The following is a 20,673-nucleotide window of genomic DNA, read 5'->3' as shown; positions in this document are numbered from 1 at the left end:
ATCTCAAAATAACTACGCTGGGTAAAAGAAACCAGTTATACACCCCTACCTCCCACCCCAACCCCCCAAAAAGATATACTGTATAATCCCATTTATAATAAAGCTCTAGAAACACAACAAATCTGTAGTGACAGAACGTGGATCAGTGATTGCCTGGAATGAGCGATGGGGCAGGGAGAAAGGATTACAAAAGGGCATCAGGAAACAAATGATGAATATGTTCAGTATTTTGATTGAGAGAATGGTTTCACAGGTATACACAGGCCAAACTTACCACACCGTACTCTCTATGTATTAGCTGTTGTATGATAATTACATGTCAATAAAGTTGTTTAGAAAAATTATTGGTGACTTCACTAAGTATTCCTAGTCCAGTGGATAAGACAGAAACTAAACAAGAGTGGCTGGAGAGTATGAAATGAGATGTAGATGGCATTTATAGACTATTTCAATTTTTTTGGCTTTTTAGGAAATAACATAATTGGCATAATTGGGCAGTAACAGAAGAACAGAGTCTATATAAATTGGGAAGCTCAGATCATTTTTAAATGGTAAGAAATGGAGGAGTTCAAGATTTAAGACAGAATATGCCCTGGCCGGTTTGGCTCAGCGGTTAGAGCGTCGCGATCCGGAGAGACCCGGGTTCAGTTCCAGCTAAGGGCATGCACCTCCATTGCAGTTTATCCGCGGCTCTGGTTAGTCGTGCGGGTGGCAGTCACTCGATGTATCCCTTTCACATCGATGTTTCTCTCTCTCTCTCTCTGTTCTTCTCTCTCTCTCCCACTCTATCTGAACAAAAAATGGAAAAATGTCCTCAGGTGAGGATAAAAAAAAAAAAAAGACTGAGAATAAATAATAATTGGAAGACCTTGAAAAGGAAGGAGGGAGGTGAAATCTAGAACAGAGGTGACAGTGTTAGTCTTTGACAGGAAAAGAGACAACACTGTTGGATAAAATAATAGCAGAGTAAGCAGAGGATGGACTCAAATAAAGGGGAGCATGTATTTTGGTGTTAAGAAATACGAGGATAAATCAATACACAATACAATATACAGATAATGTATTATAGAATTATACACCTGAAACCTACAGAACTTTATTAACTAATGTCACCTCAATAAATTCAATTTAAAAAATTTTAAGTAATAGGATAATAGATTTATTATATATCTGTAATATCATGAGACATGGTCATTTGCTGAGGGTATGTGCTGATATATCTGAGGATTTCAAAGGTTTGAAGGCTATAAAAGAAAAATATAAAATAGTCATTACAAAAATTGGGAAAATAAACTTTCCAGAGAACCATAATAATAAGACTGCTTGGGCTCAGTTCAGGTTGTTAATCAATCAATTTTTTGTGATATCTGCCAAGTTAGTTCAGCTGCTCAACAAAACTTATCCAGGAAAGGACTTTGTCCGGTGGGTGTGATTAAAAAAACAAAACAAAACACACCCTGGCTAGTTTGGTTCAGCGGTTAGTGTCAGATGGCAGACCGAGGACTCTTGGGTTCAATTCTGATCAAGGGCACATACATAGGTTAAAATTCAGTTCCGCGGCCCCAAGGAAGGCCGTGCAGGAGGCAATCAATCCATGCGTCTCTCACATTGATATTTCTGTTTCTCTCTCTCTCCCTGTCTCTCTCTGTCCCCCTCCCACTCTATCTGAAGAAAAATGGAAAAATATCCTCAGGCGAGGATTAAAAAAAAAATACACACAAAGTGCCCCAGCCTCTGTGGCTCAGTTGGTTGAGTATCATCCTGTACATGAAAAGGTCTCATATTCTATTCCCGGTCAGGGCACATACTCAGGTTGCTGGTTTAATCTCTGGTCAGGGTGTATACTGGAGGCAACAGATGGATGTTCATCTCTTACATCAATGTTTCTCCCCCCCACCTTTAAAATCAATTTTTTAAAAATATCCTCAGGTGGGGATTAAAACACACACACACAAAGCGAGTTAAAGACATTTCAGATATTTGCCAGAATGTAAGAACAGACAATCAATTCTATCTACACTGGGTAAAAAGGAGGAGATAAATGTGAGAAAAAAAAGTCAATAGAGTCGAGTTCTGGGTAAGGCAGAATCCTTGCAACACAGACATTTGCACAAGTGAACTAGACACATAAAAGATTGTTGTTGGAGACTAAAAGTCTGAGTTAGTACTTAGAAATGATCCATTTTGCTGGTGATTAACTTAGGGCATGATCATGCTGATGATGAATGGGATGTAGAGAAAAATTCTGCCTGCTGTTTCAGTTTTTCAATCCTGGCCTGAGGATATACTTGTATTGATTTGAGAGAGAGAAATATCCATCAGTTGCCTCCCATACACATCCTAACCCAAATCGAACCCGCAACCTAGGTATGTACCCTGACTTGGAATTGAATCCTCAACCTTTTGGTGTATGGGTCAATGCTCCAACCAACCAAGCCACCAGGCCAGGACTCTGCTTGCTGGATCTTACAAGACATGCTTATTTGATTTAAATCACCACCCATTCGCATAGTCTTTAAATCTGCCAATCTAATCCATTCAATTACAACCTTCTCTAAATTCAGCAAGTATCACTATTCCATCCACCCCTCCATATTTGCTAAAAAGTAAGAAAGTCCACAGTAGAGATGATGCTTTAACCCAGGAGTCAGTTAAACTTTTACTGTAAAGGGCCAGATGGTATATGTATTTTAGGTACTGAGGGCCATGTTGTCTCTGTCACTATTCAACTCTGCCACTGTTGTACAAGTGACCAGACAATGTACAAATGAATGAGCATGTCCAATAAAACTTTATTTATGTACACTGAAACTTCAATTTCATATAATATTCATGTGTCATAAAATACTACTCTTTTTACTTTTCTCCCCAACCATTTAGAAATGCAAAAACCATCTTAGCTCACAGGTCATAAAAAAACAAGAGGTGGGCCAGATTTGGCCCGCCGGTCATAGTTTGCTGACTCCAGCTTTAACTGAAAAGTTAAATATCAAGAAAACAATAAAAAAATACAGTTGACCCCTGAACAATGCAGGGGTTAGGGGTGCCACCCTCCCACCCCTGTGCAGTTGAAAATTCACGTATAACTTTTGACTCCCCAAAAATGTAGCTGTCCCTCAGTATCCACAGAAGATTGGTTCAAGGACCCCCCCCCCCCCATGGATACCAAAATCTGTGGATGCTCAAGTCTCCTGTATAAAATGGCTCAGATCAATGCATACAGCTGGCCCTCCACATCCATGAGAACCCAACTGTGGACTGAAAACAGTACAGATTATTTATTTGAAAAAATCTGTATGTAAGTGGACCTGCATGGTTCAAACCCATATTTTTCAAAGGTCAACTGTAAAACACACTATTATTTAAACATAAATTTTTTTTTAAGTAATGAATTTCAAATAACTGCTTCATGTATTATTTCTGTAATTTACACATACTGGTATTTAGAATGACAATACCTTTTTTCTGATACCACTTTTAACTTGCTCATCTTGAGTTACTTCATTTCACCATTGCAGATAATCTAAAAAGAAAATAAGCCAATTAAACATAATTCTGTTTTCTGTACATCAGATGTCATAACAGCCATACAGCTGAACGTTTTTATTATGGGAAACTCAGATTAACAATGAAAATCAAAGGAGAATATCTGAGTTCTATATGCTTCTGGCAAGTCACTTCTATGCACAATACGTGACTATTACCTAAAATCAGCCAGTAAAATGTTACTAAATCCTGGAGCTACAAAAATGCAAAAACCTAAAATAACACAATTTACAACCTAGTGTTAACAATTTTTTTGAGACAAAATTATCCTTCCTGTTCTAATGCTCCTCCTTAAAATACTCAAACCAACCACAGCATCCTGAAATTAGTGTACTTATTGTCCACCATTCACATAGTAGTCAAATACTGGTAAATATGTATGATTACTTCTATATGAGAATACTTTTAAATTAATAACAAATTGTTCAGACAGAGTAAAAACCTATAACATCTTCTCATTTAATACACTTAGTGCATATTTTCCTTCAATCAATACAGGTTTCATCTTTACAAAGATGAATTGTAAAACCTTATACATTTTAAAACCTTAAATCTTGATTCACAAACTTATTTATTCTTTTTAAATAGAGTAGGAGGGAGGGAGAGAGAGAGAGAAACATCGATGTGAGAGCGAGACATAGATTGGTTGCATCCCACATGACACCAACTGGGCCAGGGATTAAACCCACAACCAAGGTACATGCCCTTGACTGGGAATTGAACCCATGACTCTCTGGTCCACAAGCCAATGCTCTTAACTTCTGAGCCAAACCAGCCAAGGCTTGATTCACAAAATTTTGATCCTTTTTCAGATTTATTTTACAACTCTTCACCTCCAAAAAACCTGTATATCTTTTAATTTTATATATCAATGTCTACTGAATTTTGTGGCATCACTAAAAAGTAAAAAAAAAAAAAAAATACTGCCAATTCGAGTTAATCACATACATATCAATATTTAGTAATGCTAGATATTTTTAAAAAAACAAACACATGAACATATCGGTATTAGAAGAAACAAGTATTCTGGATGTTTTTCTTCAATAACAAAAACTTTTACTTCAACAAAACACACTTCCTTTATTTTTCTTATTAATTCAATTATAAAAGAGGAAACATATTTTGGATTATGTATAAAAATTACATGGTTTGTTTTTAAATTATAAGAAATTTAAAAATTGGCCCTGGCCAGTTTGGCTCAGCGGTTAGAGCATCGGCCTGTGGTCCGGAGAGACCCGGGTTCGGTTCCCGCTAAGGGCGCGTACCTCGGTTGCAGTTTGTCCCCGGCCCTGGTTGGTCGTGCGGGTGGCAGCCACTCGATGCGTCCCTTTCACATCGATGTTTCTTCTCTCTCTCTCTCTCTCTCTCTCTCTCTCTCTCTCTCTCTCTGTTCCTGTCTCTCCCTCCCACTCTACCAGAACAAAAAAGGAAAAATGTCCTCAGGTGAGGATAAAAAAAAAAATTGCTATTCTTTCCTTCAATTGACTTTTTTAATGACCACAAAGTCACTTTCCCAATATCCAAATTAATTAAAACTTAACTTTATATACAAAGCGGGGGGTATCCTATGTGTTTTCAAAAGTGCTGTTGTTCCCATAAAAAGTGAATTCTTGCTGAGTGGTATGACTTTTTCTAAAACTACATTAGCAGCACATCTCATGAAAAGTTCATTAAAAATTCTAAATTGCAAAAATTAATGCTGGGCACCTATATCATTTCTATTTCCACAGTTAAGAAATGATTCAAACTACCCATGCACAATAAAATAATACGTTAAGCCCTGGCCGGTTTGGCTCAGCGGTAGAGCATCAGCCTGCGGACTGAAGGGTCATGGGTTCAGTTCCCAGTCAAGGGCATATACCTCGGTTGCAAGTTCATCCCCGGTCCCTGTCAGGTTGTATGGCAGGCAATCAACTGATGTGTCTCTTTCTCTTTCACATCCATGTTTCTCACCCCCTCCTCTCTCTCTCCCTCCCTCCCTTCCACTCTATCTAGAAAATCAACAGAAAAATATCCTCCAGTGAGGATTAACAACAAAAAAATAAAAATAATACTTTAACCACAGGCATTTCTCTCCTCTCCCTCTTGGGACCAAATTAGACAGTAAAGAAATAAAGTTATGTTAAAGTCCACAATGACAATAAGGAAAACTATGGGGGAGAACGGTGCTCTATCCAGAAGAACTAAGTAAACTCAAAACTAGGGGAACTGGGCCCTGGCCGGTTTGGCTCAGCTGTTAGAGCGTCGACCTGAGGTCAGAGAGACCCAGGTTCGGTTCCCGCTAAGGGCACGTGCCTCGGTTGCAGTTTGTCCCTGACCCTGGCTGGGTTGTGCGGGTGGCAGCCGCTCGATGTGTCCCTTTCACATCGATGTTTCTCTCTCTCTGTCTCTTCCTCAAAAAATGGAAAAATGTCCTGGGGTGAGGATGAAAAAAAAAATAGGGGAACTGGGAAATACCAAGAAAAACAGAGGAACAGACTGCTAAACAGCTAACTAAAACTTTGCCATTGCAAATAACTTCTTACCTCCTCAATACCCCCATGCCTCACCACTGAGGAAAATGTTTAACAGCCAGTCATAGAATGTCTGGCAAATAATCATCACTACAGAAATTGACAACCACAAAGAAATCTGTTTTCTCAGACTTAAGAGTTCCTCAGGAAGAAGGCCAATTCTCATCCTCATTATCCTAGGGCTAACCTAGTGTGTCCCTTACGGTTGCATTTTATTGTTGAGGCCTGAGACCAGCGTGCCTTCTTTTTGTTGTGTCCATTAGAGAATGTTGCAACAAAAAAAGCAGCACCTAGAAGCAGAAGTGCTGCATTTCACCAAGCCTGTGGCTTTGCCAACCAAGCGTGACAAAGCAAGAGAGGCAAAGAAGTTGAGAGTGTATGCAAGGGAGTATCTAATAACTATAGTAACTGCCCGTGGAACATATATAATCTACTCATTCCTCTTTATTGGATCATTTTCATCACCATAAAATCATGTTGTTATTTCTGTCTTTGGAGGGGGAAAAACTCTTGCTCCCACTTCCCCTATCCAGCTACCATCCCATTTTTTCCCTTCTGAAAGCAGAGTTGTTTATACATAATGTCAACAAGTCCTCTCTTTCCAGTCCCTCTTAAACACATTCCATTCCAGTTTTCCCTACATCACTCCATCAACACTGCTAACTGCTCTTGTCAGCAACCAATGACCTGGGTGTTACCAAATACAATTGTCAATTCTCAGTCTTCAGCTTACTAGTCCTGTCAGCAGCATTTGCTACAGCTGATCACTCCCTCTTCTTGGAAATACTTTCTTCTTTTGGACACACTGTGTCTTGTTCTTTTCTGCCTCAGGTCTCTGACTTGGTGATCTCATTCAGTCTCGTAACTACTCGACACCTCCCCTTGGATCCCTCACATCACAAACTTAACATATCCAAAACTGATCTCCTGGCCTTCCCTTCCCTTCCAAGGGTGCTCTAACCTCAGCTTTACCCAAGGGTAGTTAAAGGCAATTCTCTCTCTCCAAGTAGGGGTCCAAAACCTTAACTTCCTCCTTAGCTCCCCATATCCAATCCATCAAGAAGTCCTGATAAGCCCTGGCCAGGTAGCTTAGTACCGATACACCAAGGTTGCAGGTTCTATCCTCAGTCAGGGCACATACAAAAAGCAAACACTTAGTACATAAATAAGCAGAACAACAAGTCAGTGTTTCGCTTTCTCTTTTGTTCTCTCTCTCAAAAAAAAAGACAAGAAAAGGAAAAAAAATCAATTAAAAAAAAAAACAAACTGATAATTCTACTCTCAAAATACGTCTAGAATCTGATCACTTTCTCAACATCTACTTCCATGATCAAGTGTCCTAGTCTCCCTTCTACCTCTGACACCCTGGAGTCTGTCTATTCTCCACACAACATCCTGACCTATCCTTTTAAAACCTTGGGGAAAAGAAAGAGAAGAAAACAAAACAAAAACAAACAAACAAAAAACACTTTAGGTAGAACTTGTCACCAGTCTGCTCAAAGCACAGCAATGCTCCCTATTTCTATGGCATTAGGGCCCTAGGAGAATACCCCAGCTTCTCCCTCCCTAACCTCATCTCCTGCCTACAACTATGCCCCCTCAGGCTGCTCTAGATGCACTGACTGGGCTTCCTTCCTTCGCTCCAACATGCCAGGCTCACTCTCACCTTTGTGCCTTTAAACATGCTATTCCTTTGTCTAGAATGTTCTTTTGCCAGCTATCTCAATGACTGACCAATTCCCAAACTTCCTTTGTTCAAGTCTCCCCTTTTCAATAAAGCCTATCCCAAACATCCTATTTAATATCAACGACCGCCTGCAGACCCCAGCATACCCACTGCCCCTTGCCTGAATCTACTGTCTTTTTCTAGAGCACTTAACACCTTCTAATACAAGATGACTCAAAATTAGCTGAACACTTTCAAAATTATGCTACTCAATAACTGATTACATATATACATGTAAAACCAATTTTTGACAGAACAATAAGTTTAGTGTTATGAACTTACAAACGGTCAATATATGCTCCATCACACCACATATATCAACCCTGTAATCAAATTCTTCCCAGAACCTTAACACCTATCACCATCAACAACTTAACAAAAGCAGTATCAGCAGGTTCCTTCATTCCTCCGGTTTTGAAGAAAAAGTGGTAGCAACCCAAGGCTCTTGACATGTCCACATACAAAGTCCATGGTTTAAAATCTAATATCTCAGTGGTCACTATTTGACTCTTTCTAATCACCTTGTAAACAAAACAATGTATTTAACTATGTATATTGTTTATTATCTATCCCTTCCCACTAGAAATAAAGCTTCAGGAGGGCACCCAGGCCAGGTGGCTCAGTTGGTTGAGGGGTTGTCCCATACAGGCTGTGGGTTCAATTCCCGGTAAGGGCATATACGTAGGTTTCAGGTTGGATCTCCAGGCGTGGTGCATACAGGAGTCAATTGACAGATGTTTCTCTCTCATATTGATCTTTCTTTCTCTCTCTCTCTCCTTTGTTCTCTCCCTAAAAATAAATAAAACATACCCTCGGGCAAGGATTTTAAAAAAAAAAAAGCTGCATGAGGGCAGAATTCTTTGTTTCGTTCACTAAATGCCTCCCATCTCTCTGGAACAGTGACAGCACATGGCAGGCGTTAATTAAATCTATGAATGAGCAAACAAATGTTTTAAAGACAAAATATTTTGAGAAAAATGATGTTACTACACATATAAGCACGAAGGTCTTCATTTTTAAGAATTCAACAAATGATAGATATGGCATTCTGGCACAAAACATCTATCCCAACTTCCCTCTAATGTGTCTTCCTATACTACAGGAGTTTAGAAACGTAAAAAAACAACAACAACAACAACAATTTCCCAGACTCCCCTGCAGCGAGAGTTCCAGATGTGATTTAAATCCACCAATTTCAAACCTCATTTGCGAGAGATTTGGAAGCCTGGAACGCAGGCCACAGCCTCCTGATCCCACAGGCATGTTCAGCTCCTCCACAGCAGTTGTGTGCAGGGGTCCCAGACTATGCAGTCCAGTCCAGGGTTTCTCAACCTCAGTCCACAAGCTGTTAGAATTCTTTGAGAGCTCATGATTAGGGGTAAATTTTTTTAACTTTTGCGCACCAAGCAATGATGGCACTCACAGTAAGTACTGGTTTTGTTAGAAATCAGCTGTGTGTGATAGTGCACAGTTGGACCACGTTCATTTGGTTAGTCAGCCTTGATGTTTGGAGCGGCAAGGCATGGGGGAGGATGTAGGCTGATGAACATCAGCCTCTCCCTCTCGAATTACCTCCCAGCTTCCTTTCACACATTTCTTACTGCCGCCTTACAGGAGCAAACAAGCTTTATGAATGTAATAAAAAATTGGAGGGAAATTTTAACTTTAACAAAAAAATGTTTACACCTAGTTGCCCCCATTCTCCAATGTGGACTGACTATATTACAAGGAACCTATATTGTGAAATTCTGTGATTTTCTCACTCAGTTACTTGTTATGCTCTAGGTTTTACGTATTAACATCTATATTTTACAAATATGCTTGATAATCCAATGTAATTTTTGAGGATGAGGTGCAAGAGAAGGGCCAGAGGACAATTCTGGTACCATAAGTAATGAAGAATTGTATCTTTTGAGTCATTTCACTAAATGAGTGCAACAAAAGACACACACACACACACACACACACACACACACACAACCCCACCTTGACCATGAAAGCGACATAGGTTGGTAATTCCAGTTGTCCTGCTCCATTTCATGGTGTCTGAGGAAAACAACTTTACAAGTGTTGTAGCAAAGGCTCCGGCAATATTCAAAGGACACTTAACTATAAATTATAGACATCTGACAAGTTTGAGGTACTAATGGAATCTCAAACCAAACATAAGAAAGCTTTTTTTTTTAATTGCATACAATGAAAACACTGAGGCCCTGGCCGGTTTGGCTCAGCGGTTAGAGCATTGGCCTGCGGTCCGGAGAGACCCGGGTTCAATTCCCGCTAAGGGCATGTACCTCGGTTGCAGTTTGTCCCCGGCCCTGGTTGGTCGTGCGGGTGGCAGCCACTCGATGTGTCCCTTTCACGTCGATGTTTCTCTCTCTTCCTCTCTCTCCCTCCTACTCTATCTGTGCAAAAGATGGAAAAATGTCCTCGGGTGAGGATAAAAATAAAAAAATAAATAAAATGAAAACACTGAGGCAATAATTTACATAGTAGTAGAACTTACCAGGAAAGGAAAAGCCAATCAAATGCTGAGAAACTAGTGAGGCCAGAATGTAAAATTATGCTGAGTAAAATACTTATATGAGATAGACGCAGTAGGAGACATTTTTAAAGCTCTACAGTACACGAACAGTAAGGTAAGTCAACATGCTGACTGGTTACATGATGTTAAATGTCTATGTGATGAACAGAAAACCAAGTTTTTTCTATCTAGATTGATGAATCCAGAGTTTATCAATTTTAATATGTGTAAGATTATATTCTATATATATATAATGTATTCATAAATATTAGAAGATCTGGAAATAATAAAATCAAGTGAAAATTTGATTAATAGCAAAAACTTTTTTCGCTGCAGAGCGATGCCCAAAGCCAGCAAAAAACAGAGTATTTAATGTTTTGTCCTCCTGTCTGGAAACTAAAGGTCTGTTTTGGAGGAACTATGTTGGCATCTGTATTGATAATATTCATCAATAGCTGACTCCATGTAAAGATTTGCCACTCTTATTAAAAATTTAAATGAAAAAATACCTGACTTTGCCACACGGTGTTTTCACAGAGAGCTACATGTCAAAAGCTCTGGGAGATTAAATTTTAAGAAGTTCTATTTAAAGCTATAAAAAATGATTAACTTTATTAAGTAAAAACCAGTACATTCAACACTGTTTAAAGAACTAAGTGGCAACAAGGACAAAGAGCACACAAAACTCCTGCCACGTGCAGAAATGCAGAGGCTGGGCAAATGAAGAGTTCTCAGAGGGTGTCAGGCTGAAAGGTGGACTGCAGGAGCCCTTCCACAAGTAGGTCAGTCTGCTAAGCCAGGAGAGGATAAAGAATGGCTACTGAAGCTGTCCAACTTAGCAAACATTGTTATCACATGAAACAACTAACACTTCTCTGCAAGACCTCAGAGAAAATATTTTGACTTCAAGTGACAAGATTCTTAGGAGAGAAAATCATGTGACAAAAGGAAAACATAAAATGCTTGCTGCTTGGGCTAGAGAGTGAAAAAGTATCTCTGGACATTGAGGAAGAAGTTTCATGCGCCGCTTTCTCAAGATGAGATTTACTGATGTGGTCCTGAAAAACTTCTAGATTTCTTTTTTTTTTTTTTTTTTTTATCCTCACCCAAGGACATTTTCCCATTTTTTTGTTCAGGTAGAGTGGGAGGGAGAGAGAGGAACAGAGAGAGAGAGAGAAACATCGATGTGAAGGGACACATCGAGTGGCTGCCACCCACACGACCGACCAGGGCCGGGGACAAACTGCAACCGAGGTACGTGCCCTTAGCGGGAACCGAACCCGGGTCTCTCAAGACCGCAGGTCGACGCTCTAACCGCTGAGCCAAACCGGCCAGGGCAAAACCTCTAGATTTCTATGAAAGAGTACTGTCCTGCAGATCACAGGAAAGTAATGAACACTTGGCTATAAGCTTCCAACTTTTTATGTAAGAAATTTTCTTGCTGTTTATCAAGTATCAACATCAAGGAGAAAATCATCTCACTTCAGTTGAAAATGAAATCTGTGAATGGTTATTTCAAGTTCAACAAAAGAAAGCAAAAACAATTTTCATATGAAAGAGATAAACTTCATTCTTTATTTTTAGTTTTAAAAAAAAATAATTTTATTGTATAAAGCCTTTTCATATAAGATCAAATATTACATATATATAATAATTTGAAATTTCTGTACCTATATTTGAGCCTTATCATGTCGGTTAAAATAAGAAAAGGTTGGTGTTGTTTTTTCAAATTATTGTATAAATTATGTGTTAGGCTATATTTTTATTAACATTATTTTGGCTAATGATTTTTAGTAGCTTTGTTATTTAACATTCTTAATAATTTTCATGTTATAAATACATTTTTAAAAATCAGCTTACAAGTGGTACTGGCAAAGAGACAAACAGATGAATGCAATAGAACTGAAAGTCTAGAAATAAACACATATATCTATGGCCAATTGACTTTGACAAGGGTACCAAGTCCATTCAGTAACAAAAAACAGACTCTTCTGCCCTGGCTGTTTTGGCTCAGTGGTTGGAGCATCAGCCCATAGACCAAAGAGTTGCAGGTTCGATTCTGATCAAAGGCACATACTTCAGTTGTGGTTCAGTCCCTAGCCCTGGTCAGGGTCATACGGGAGGCAACCAATAGATGTGTCTCTTTCACATCAATGTTTCTCTCTATATCTATCTATCTATCTATCTCTCCCTCCCACTCTGTCTGAAAATAAACGGAAAAATATCCTCGGGTGAAGATTAAAAATATATTTTAAAAAGACTCTTCTTTGCTGAGATAACCGGATTTCCACATGTAAAGAAATAAAGTTGGACTCCTTGTTCGGATACATGCTACAACATGAATTACCTTGAAAACATTGAGGTAAGTGAAATAAGCCAGAAACAAAACAACAAATATTGTATGCTTTGCTTCCACTTACATGAAAAAATCTAGAATAGGCAAATTCACAGACATATAAAGTAGATTAATGGTTATCACAGGCTGCGGCGAAAGATACCTCATCATCATAGCCTCCTAAGCATAACGGTTTGCTGATTTTAAAACAGGGTGTGGTTCTAGCAGTGAAGATCTAGGAGCAATTTCACAATTACACAGGAGGCCTCAATCATAACAGAAACAATACTCCCCTTGGTTTCTCAGTTCTGTGCAGAGGTTTTGGGAGTTGTTCCTTGAAGCTCGACCTAGTCTCTTTAGATCTCCGAACAGTTCTGTAAACCACTTAATGCCTGTGCCAGACATCAATTTATTGCCCCTCATCTCCAAATCCACCTTTCGCTTGTTCTGTGAAAATGGATGTACGCCCTTAAAAATATTCATTTCTTTGCCAGCTGGCAAGATATCAAGCTTTGTCAAGAGGGCACTGGAAAGACACTGCAGGGAAAAGAATTCTGCTTCTGGGCCCAGCGTGCTCAGCAGGCTGCAGTAGACAAGGCTTCTCCAGGACCCACTCCTGCAACAAGAAGGGCTTCTCCAGCAACAGACGCCTGCAGCACACGCAGGTTCTCCAACAGGAGGCGAGGCAGCCTTACAGCACAGTGATTCTGGTGAGAATTCCCCATGGACAGCTTTCCCTGGCACCCCAGACTGTGGATATCCAGCAAACTTGCCACCGATAGCCCTGACCTTGCCCTTTTCCAACAAGGTCTAGACCTCAGTGGGGGAGAAAAATCCACTCTATCTCAGCCCTAGAAGTAGTAACTATTCTTTATATCAGCTCTTCCTACGTTCCTTAGAGTTATCTTTATTTCTGACTGGTAAAACCCTCATTGCTCCAATCCCCCATTATAGTCAACAATTCTTTATAAAAATCTCTCCCTGTTAAATTGCAGTGTGGTTTCTAGCTTCTGAATGGACCAGAATGATACAGCCCAACAAGTCTCTAAGCTATTTAGAATCCTATGGTGAATAAACCTTCTCTGCTTAAGTATCTAGAGTAGATTCTGTTCTCTACAACTGAATCTTCACTGTTATCTTTTTCAATAGAGAATTTGGAGGAGTAAGCATACAAAATCCTCAGAGATAAATAAATCACTGCCATCATTTTTTAAAATTAGGAAGTGATACTAATCATGCACAGCCAGGGTTAAGATGGCTACTGAGTACGAGAGTCCTAGGTCAGTCTATTGAATACTTTAATTGTAATAGTAATTCCATCTTAGATTTTTATCATTCCTGTTATGCCTAACTACTATTTAAAAACTTAGTCTACAATGAGAAAACCCTTGACACCCACTAAAATGGCTACAATAAATATTACACAATTAAGATACTAATGTGCTAGCAAGAATGTGAAGAAACTGGAACCCTCATACATTACTGTCAGGAATGTAAAATGATACAGCTGAAATGGAAACAGTCTAGCAGTACCTCAAAAGGCTAAACATAAAGTGTTCAAATGACTCAGACAGTCCATTTCTAGGTATATACCAAAAAATGAAAACCTGTATCCACACAAAAACTTGCACTCAGATGTTCATAGCAGCATTATCTGTAATGACCAAAAAGTAGAAATCCAAATGCTCATCAATGGATAAATAAAATATGATATATCCAAATAATGGAATATTATTTAGTGATAAAAGGAAACAAAGTACTGGTATGTGCTACCTAGATGAAACTTGAAACTATTATGTCAAGTGGAAAAAGCCAGTTAAGAAAGACATCATTATATGATCCCATTTATATGAAATATCCAGAATAAGTAAATCTATAGAGACAAATTACTGGGTACCTAGTACTAGGGAAAATGGAGACTGGGGTGGGAGGAGAGGCTAAAGGAGTATGGGGTTTCATTCTGAGATAATAGAAATGTTCTAATATTGATTGTGGTGATGGTTGCACAAATCTGTGAATATACTAAAAGCTGTATGGTGAGTTATACCTCAACAAAGCTGTTTTAAAAAACAAAAACAAAAAAGCTTGGTCTCTGCAGGAACTTACATAATTCAACCATTTGTAAATTAGGATTAGGGACTTATGTCCTCTGTACCTCAATGCCTACTTCCTATGATAAAATACTATGTACTTTTGCACAAAAGCAAAACTACTGACTCCCCTGGGTTTGGGAGATGTATTCTGAGTTATTTGTCCAACAGAAGTTAAAAAATAAGCTGCATTAAATATCTAGGCTGTGACATAAAAATCCACAGTATATATTACTCTAAATTGGGTAAGAGGTCCATGAAAGTTGATTTTTATATATTTAAAGATGGCTTGTTCTAAAGTTATATTTGGGAATTTGACTTCCAGCAGAAAATCATATAGCAAAATCAGCTTCCTCAAGCTAGCCCACACCTAAGGAAAAGCTAGCAATTTTATATACTTTAGCTCAAGAAAAGTCCAAAATGTTAGATCTTCCAAATTTTTGAAATTTTCCTCAAATAGAATTAGTTCCAGAGCTCAGGGAATCTAAAAACTGAAACCTTCAATTCTCACTAGCTTAAGCCTGAAATCAAGCCCATCAGTCAAGTCAATAAGCCTGCACACACACCAGGCATCATAATTTCATACATGTAACCTGTCCTAATTTTCTTCTTCTTTTTTTTTATCCTCACCCGAGGACACTTTTGCATTTATCTTCAGATAGAGCGGGAGGGAGAGACAGAGAAAGAGAGAGAGAAACATTAATGTGAGAGAGACACACTGACTGGTTGCCACAAACACGACTCCAACCGGGGCCGGGGACAAATTGCAACCAAGGTATGTTCCCTTAGCAGGAACCAAACCCGGGACTCTCTGGTCCGTGAGCCAATGCTCCAACCACTGAGCCAAATCAGCCAGGGCCCTGTACTAATTTTCATTCCACAAACAATCCATGGAAAATATTCTGATGCATACCCCAAATCTAAAATTGTATGTTCTAAATACATAAATACTTCAAATATACATAGTTTTTCATTTATTTCAAGTTAAACTGCTAAAAGAGAAAAAAGTGCAAAGAAACATATACTGTTCACACTCCAAAGTCCCATCAAAATCTTTTAAGTTCAATCTGAGGAAATATGATACCTTTGACTTGACTTGCCTAAACAACTTGGTCCAGTTCCCATTCAACCAGAACAACTTCACTATGTTATTCTCATTTATTTATTTATTTATTTATTTAACGCCTCATCTGAGGACAGTTTTGTTTGTTTGTTTGTTTGTTTTTTGCTTTTATCTTCAGATAGAGCAGGAGGGCGAGAGAGGGAAAGAGAGAGAGAGAAACATCAAGGTGAGAGAGACATATTGACTGGTTGCCACCCACATGACCCCAACCAAGGCCGGGGACAAACTGCAACCAAGGTACATGCCCTTAGCGGGAACCAAACCCAGGTCTCTCTGGACCACAGGCCGATGCTCTAACCACTGAACTAAACCAGCCAGGGTACTCATTTATTTACAAATAGGTCTTCCCGCAAGATACCATTAGACAAAAAGCTTCCACTGTTTAAAAACATTTAAGAGCCTGGCCAGTGTGGCTCAGTTGTTGAGCATCGACCCATGCACAAAGAGGTCACCTGTTCGATTCTGGTCAGGGCACACCCAGGTTGTGGGCCAAATCCCCAGTGGGGTGCATGCAGGAGGCGGCCAATCCATGTTCTTTCTCATCGATGTTTCTATCTCTCTCCCTCTCTCTTCCTTTCTCAAATCAATAAGGAAAAAAATATTTAAAAAAATAAATTAAGAAACATTTCTCTAATCAACAGTGATAACCTTTGCTATTAAATACGAGATACTGTTCCTGTTGGAGTGGGTGTGGGCTACCAGGGAAAGACCACAGTTAAAGAATATCTGAGTGCTGGTTCAGCCACAGGAGATGGGGAAACAACTACACTGAATACAAATCATCTTTTGTTGGCTTTCTCTAATTGTTTCACCATCTGAAGGGAATAAATCACTTCTAGAGAACATAAGGAAGCTACTATTATTCCCCCACACATGCTATGTCGATGTGACAGAAAACTGTAATGCTGAGTATAATACGAAACAACCCAAAGAACATGCCCATAGCCTTAACAACATCATTAAAGAAAAAAGTGAGAAACTGAGGGAGGACGACAGGTAGAAAATATGTTTTGTTAGTAAAGAAAAGACAAGCAACATTCCTAGCAATAGGCAGATAGAGATTATTACCAGTTAAATTAAGAGATAAGTATATACACTGAACATGGTCTGTGTGTATTACCCTACTCTAAAGTACTGTATTAAAGTAGAGATTTTCATCTAGTCACCTTACTCACATGACATCTAATTATCAGTTTATGAATGTTTTAGCCCAATCTGAAAACAGGTCAATTTATTTCACATATATTACTGTCATTCACTTTATCAAAAAATGTGGATAAGAGTAAACCTATAAAAAGATGGTATTTTCTACCTTTCCTCATCATGCATCCTCATTAAAAACACAAATTTAGATGGTTCATACATTTCTCCACAAAAGATTTTCTGGGGCTTATAAAGGTCTAATCTGTTCTGCTATGTGATGCCTTAATTATACTAAAAGTTATAAGGTCTTACTGTTGGGGAAGTAGAATCCCACTACATGTCAATTTAATTAATGTATTTAAAATAACTCTTCCCCCAACTCAGATTCCAAATGCCAAAATTTCTAAACCTGTATAGGTGATAGTTGAGATTAAAATTCTTACCTTGAAACAAACATTTCCATTGCCTCTAACCTAACTGACCCATTAAAATGGTTTAAGTTTTGTTTGTTTTAAGGAAAGTACCACAGCCAAAGTCAGCTCCCACTAATACTCCCAATAAGAATCAAAATATACAAGATATGAGGGACTCAGGAAGCTGTAAGGTATATAAAAAAATATATAGCAAAATGACAGAAGTTCCTCCTTATCAGTAATTACCTTAAATGTAAATAAATTAAACTCTCCAATCTAAAGGCAGAATGGATAAAAAATATAAAGTGATACAACTACATGCTCCCCACAACACTCACTTTAAAAACAAATAGGATAAAAGGGAAAGGATGGAAAAATATATATTCCATGCAAACAGTAATCAAAAGACAACAGAAGTGGCTATACTAATATCAGACAAAACAGACTTTAGATAAAAAAAATGTTACAATAAACAAAGAGGGACACATATGTTAATAAAAGGTTCAAGAGAGAAAGAAGATGTAACAAGTACACCATGCACCTAATAACAGACCATCAAAATACATGAAGCAAAAATTGACAGAATTAAAGGGAGAAATAGACAATTCTACAATAACAGCTGGAAGCTTCAATACCCCATTCTTAATAATTGACAGAACCAGAAAGATAAGAAACAGAGGGCTTAAACGACACAATAAACCAACTAGACAAACATAGAACACTCTACCTAATAGCAGAATACACATTCTTCTTAAGTGCACATGGGGCATTCTCTAGAATACACCATACGTCAGGCCACATAGATTTTTTTAAAAATAGATATACAAAGTACCTTCTCCAACCACAACAGGATAAAGTTAGAAATGAGTAAGAGAAGGAAAACCAGACAATTCACAAATTTGTGGAAATTAAAAACACACTCTTAAACAACCAATGTGACAAAGTAGAACTCACAAGGGAAATTAAAACACATAAGAGAATGAAAACAAAAACCCAACATATCAAAACTTGTAGGACAACAGAGAAAGTAGTGCTCATCGGGAAATTTATAGCTATAAACAAATTTTCAAAAAAAGAAAGCTCTCAAATAACAATCTAACCTTACAACTTAAGGAACTAGAAAAAGGAGAACTAAAGCCAAAGCTACTTGATGGAAGAAAATAATAAAAAAATTATGGCAGAGCCCTGGTTTGGCTCAGCAGTTAGAGCAGACCAAAGATTCCGGTCAAGGTCAAGTACCTTGCAGTTAGGTCCCAGCCCTGGTTGGGGTCCTGCGGAAGGCAGCCAATCGATGTCTCAATGTTTCTCTCTCTCTCTCTTCCTCTCTCCTTCCCTCCCACTCTATCTTAAGATACATGGAAGAAATATTCTCACATGAGGATATTAAAAAAAATTATGGCAGAGATAAATGAAATAGAGAATAGAAAAATAATAGAAAAGCAATGAAACCAAAAGTTGTTTTTTTGAAAACATTAACAACCTTGACAAATCTTTAGCACATTAACTAAGAACAGAGAAGATTCAAAAGCTCTTTAGGGGGCTCAATAATTTTTTAAGAATGTAAAAGGGCCCAGAAACTACACATTTTAAAACATCCGATTTAAAGAACATGGTATTACTTATCAGATCCCTGCAAGAACAAGTACATAAAATCATTAATTTTAAAATAAAACTTTCCTAAGAATAGTACATGAAAGCTGAAAAGGAATACAATATCAAAGCAAAACTAACCTCACTCTATGTAATATTAATAAGAAAACAAAACAAACACAAGGCTTACAGGAAAGTGATTTTGTACACACTGGAAATATCATGCAATATATGGATCAGATAAACACATATATACTCATCAATAGTTTGATAGATAATATATTTCACAGTAGCACATGACAGCCAAAGAAACATCACATACTCAAAAAACAGGTGATGAAAATAGCAGCCACCACCAGGAGGGAGACAGTCCAAGGTTCTGTCAGAAGGGACAGACAGGGATACTTCAGCAGCTCTCAGGCAGCATCTCAGGACACCCTGCTCAGGGTCTGGCTGTTCTATTTAAAACTAAAGTACATGCTTCCAAGGCAGGACAGTGAGACCAAGCTTTCAATGAGCCCCCCAAAAGTGAATGGGTCTTAGTGGAATTAATCTGCATTAATAATGCTCCATCATTCCAAAGTCCTTCTTCAGCTTACTAGATCCCTTGAAAGACTGAAGAAAAGCAGTAGCATTAATAATACTTACCAAGCACTTACTATGTGCCAGGCAAAGCACTTCACATGCTCATTTAATGTTTAATATCATCTTAAGGGTATAACCATTATTATCCCATTTTTGAAGCTGTGAAAGTTGAAGCACAAAAAGGATAAATATCTTGCTTCCAGAGCAAAGCCAGGATTCAAACCCAGCCAGTCTGGCTCTGAGGCCCAACTTCTTAGTCACTACACTATAGGATAGAAGCAGTGTAACCAACAATAATATATAAAATTTAAAAGTCAGTGACCACTCTACCAATTGCCTACAGGAAGCTCCCAACTTGTAGAGAACCCTCTGTCAGGTTCATTTATTACAACTGATGTTCAACTTCCAAGCACTGAGGAACTTCAAGCAAGAAGAGCAGATTTTGGTTGGTGAATACCATGGAGATTTTTAAAACACCAACATGTAAAAAAGAATACAAATTAGAGAATTTCACACGTCTTGAGTATCTTTTCCTTCTGCTATTGGAGATAAAACTATTATACAGGATTCTAATTAGACTCTTCTAAAGAGAATAATGCCTCAATTCAAGTCAATAAAAAATTTTTTCTTCAAAGGCTTAAATTAGATTACTACATATAAATGTTTTTGCAGAGTTGGCTAATTACAAGGGTAACTCTCAGTCAACCCCCTTCACTTCAGAGTTCAGAGTGAAACCGCAGCTCTAAATATGTGCCAAAGCAATTCAAGGCAGAGTTCTGAGGTCATTCAAGATGAAAAAACTTCACTGTAGAACTTAACTCAAGAAAAGTGGAATGGGAAACTGAACAAGTCATATCACAACTCTGCTTAAGGAAGAGAACTAAGAAACCGATAACTATCTCACAGTAATTACACAGGACATCTTTCCAGATCTTCCAGAGTCTGGTTTGGTTTCAACTTTTGGCACATGTTTTAAAATATGTACCATTTAAAGCGCCTTAAATAAACGACTACTTTTTTTGGTCTACTGAACTGAAAACATTCCACAATACAATTACAAAAATAACTTTCTTGTTTTCTAAGGG

The 20,673-nt window shown here is 38.2% G+C and overlaps 1 protein-coding gene across 11 annotated transcripts in view; it reads right to left on the bottom strand.

The window, feature by feature from the left end:
• The window catches only part of AGTPBP1 (ATP/GTP binding protein 1), a 130,989-nt gene extending 111,319 nt beyond the window's left edge, over positions 1–19,670 (bottom strand). For 8 of the 11 annotated variants that reach the window (XM_036261337.1, XM_036261340.1, XM_036261341.1 and 5 more), the window contains exons 1-2: positions 9,772–9,850; positions 3,459–3,523 (exon numbers count right to left, since the gene is read on the bottom strand). In XM_036261337.1, the coding sequence (XP_036117230.1) occupies positions 3,459–3,490 (32 nt within the window). In that variant the 5' untranslated portion in view covers positions 3,491–3,523; positions 9,772–9,850. Of the gene's footprint in view, positions 1–3,458; positions 3,524–9,771; positions 9,851–19,651 lie in introns of those variants that run through there. The other 3 variants (XM_036261339.1, XM_036261351.1, XM_036261338.1) reach the window with 2 other exon arrangements.
• Between the last annotated feature and the right edge of the window lie 1,003 nt (positions 19,671–20,673).

This window comes from Molossus molossus, unplaced genomic scaffold (assembly GCF_014108415.1).
Source record: "Molossus molossus isolate mMolMol1 unplaced genomic scaffold, mMolMol1.p scaffold_m16_p_14, whole genome shotgun sequence".
In the NCBI taxonomy this organism is placed as follows: domain Eukaryota; kingdom Metazoa; phylum Chordata; class Mammalia; order Chiroptera; family Molossidae; genus Molossus; species Molossus molossus.
This window is presented reverse-complemented; position numbering and strand designations above follow the sequence as displayed.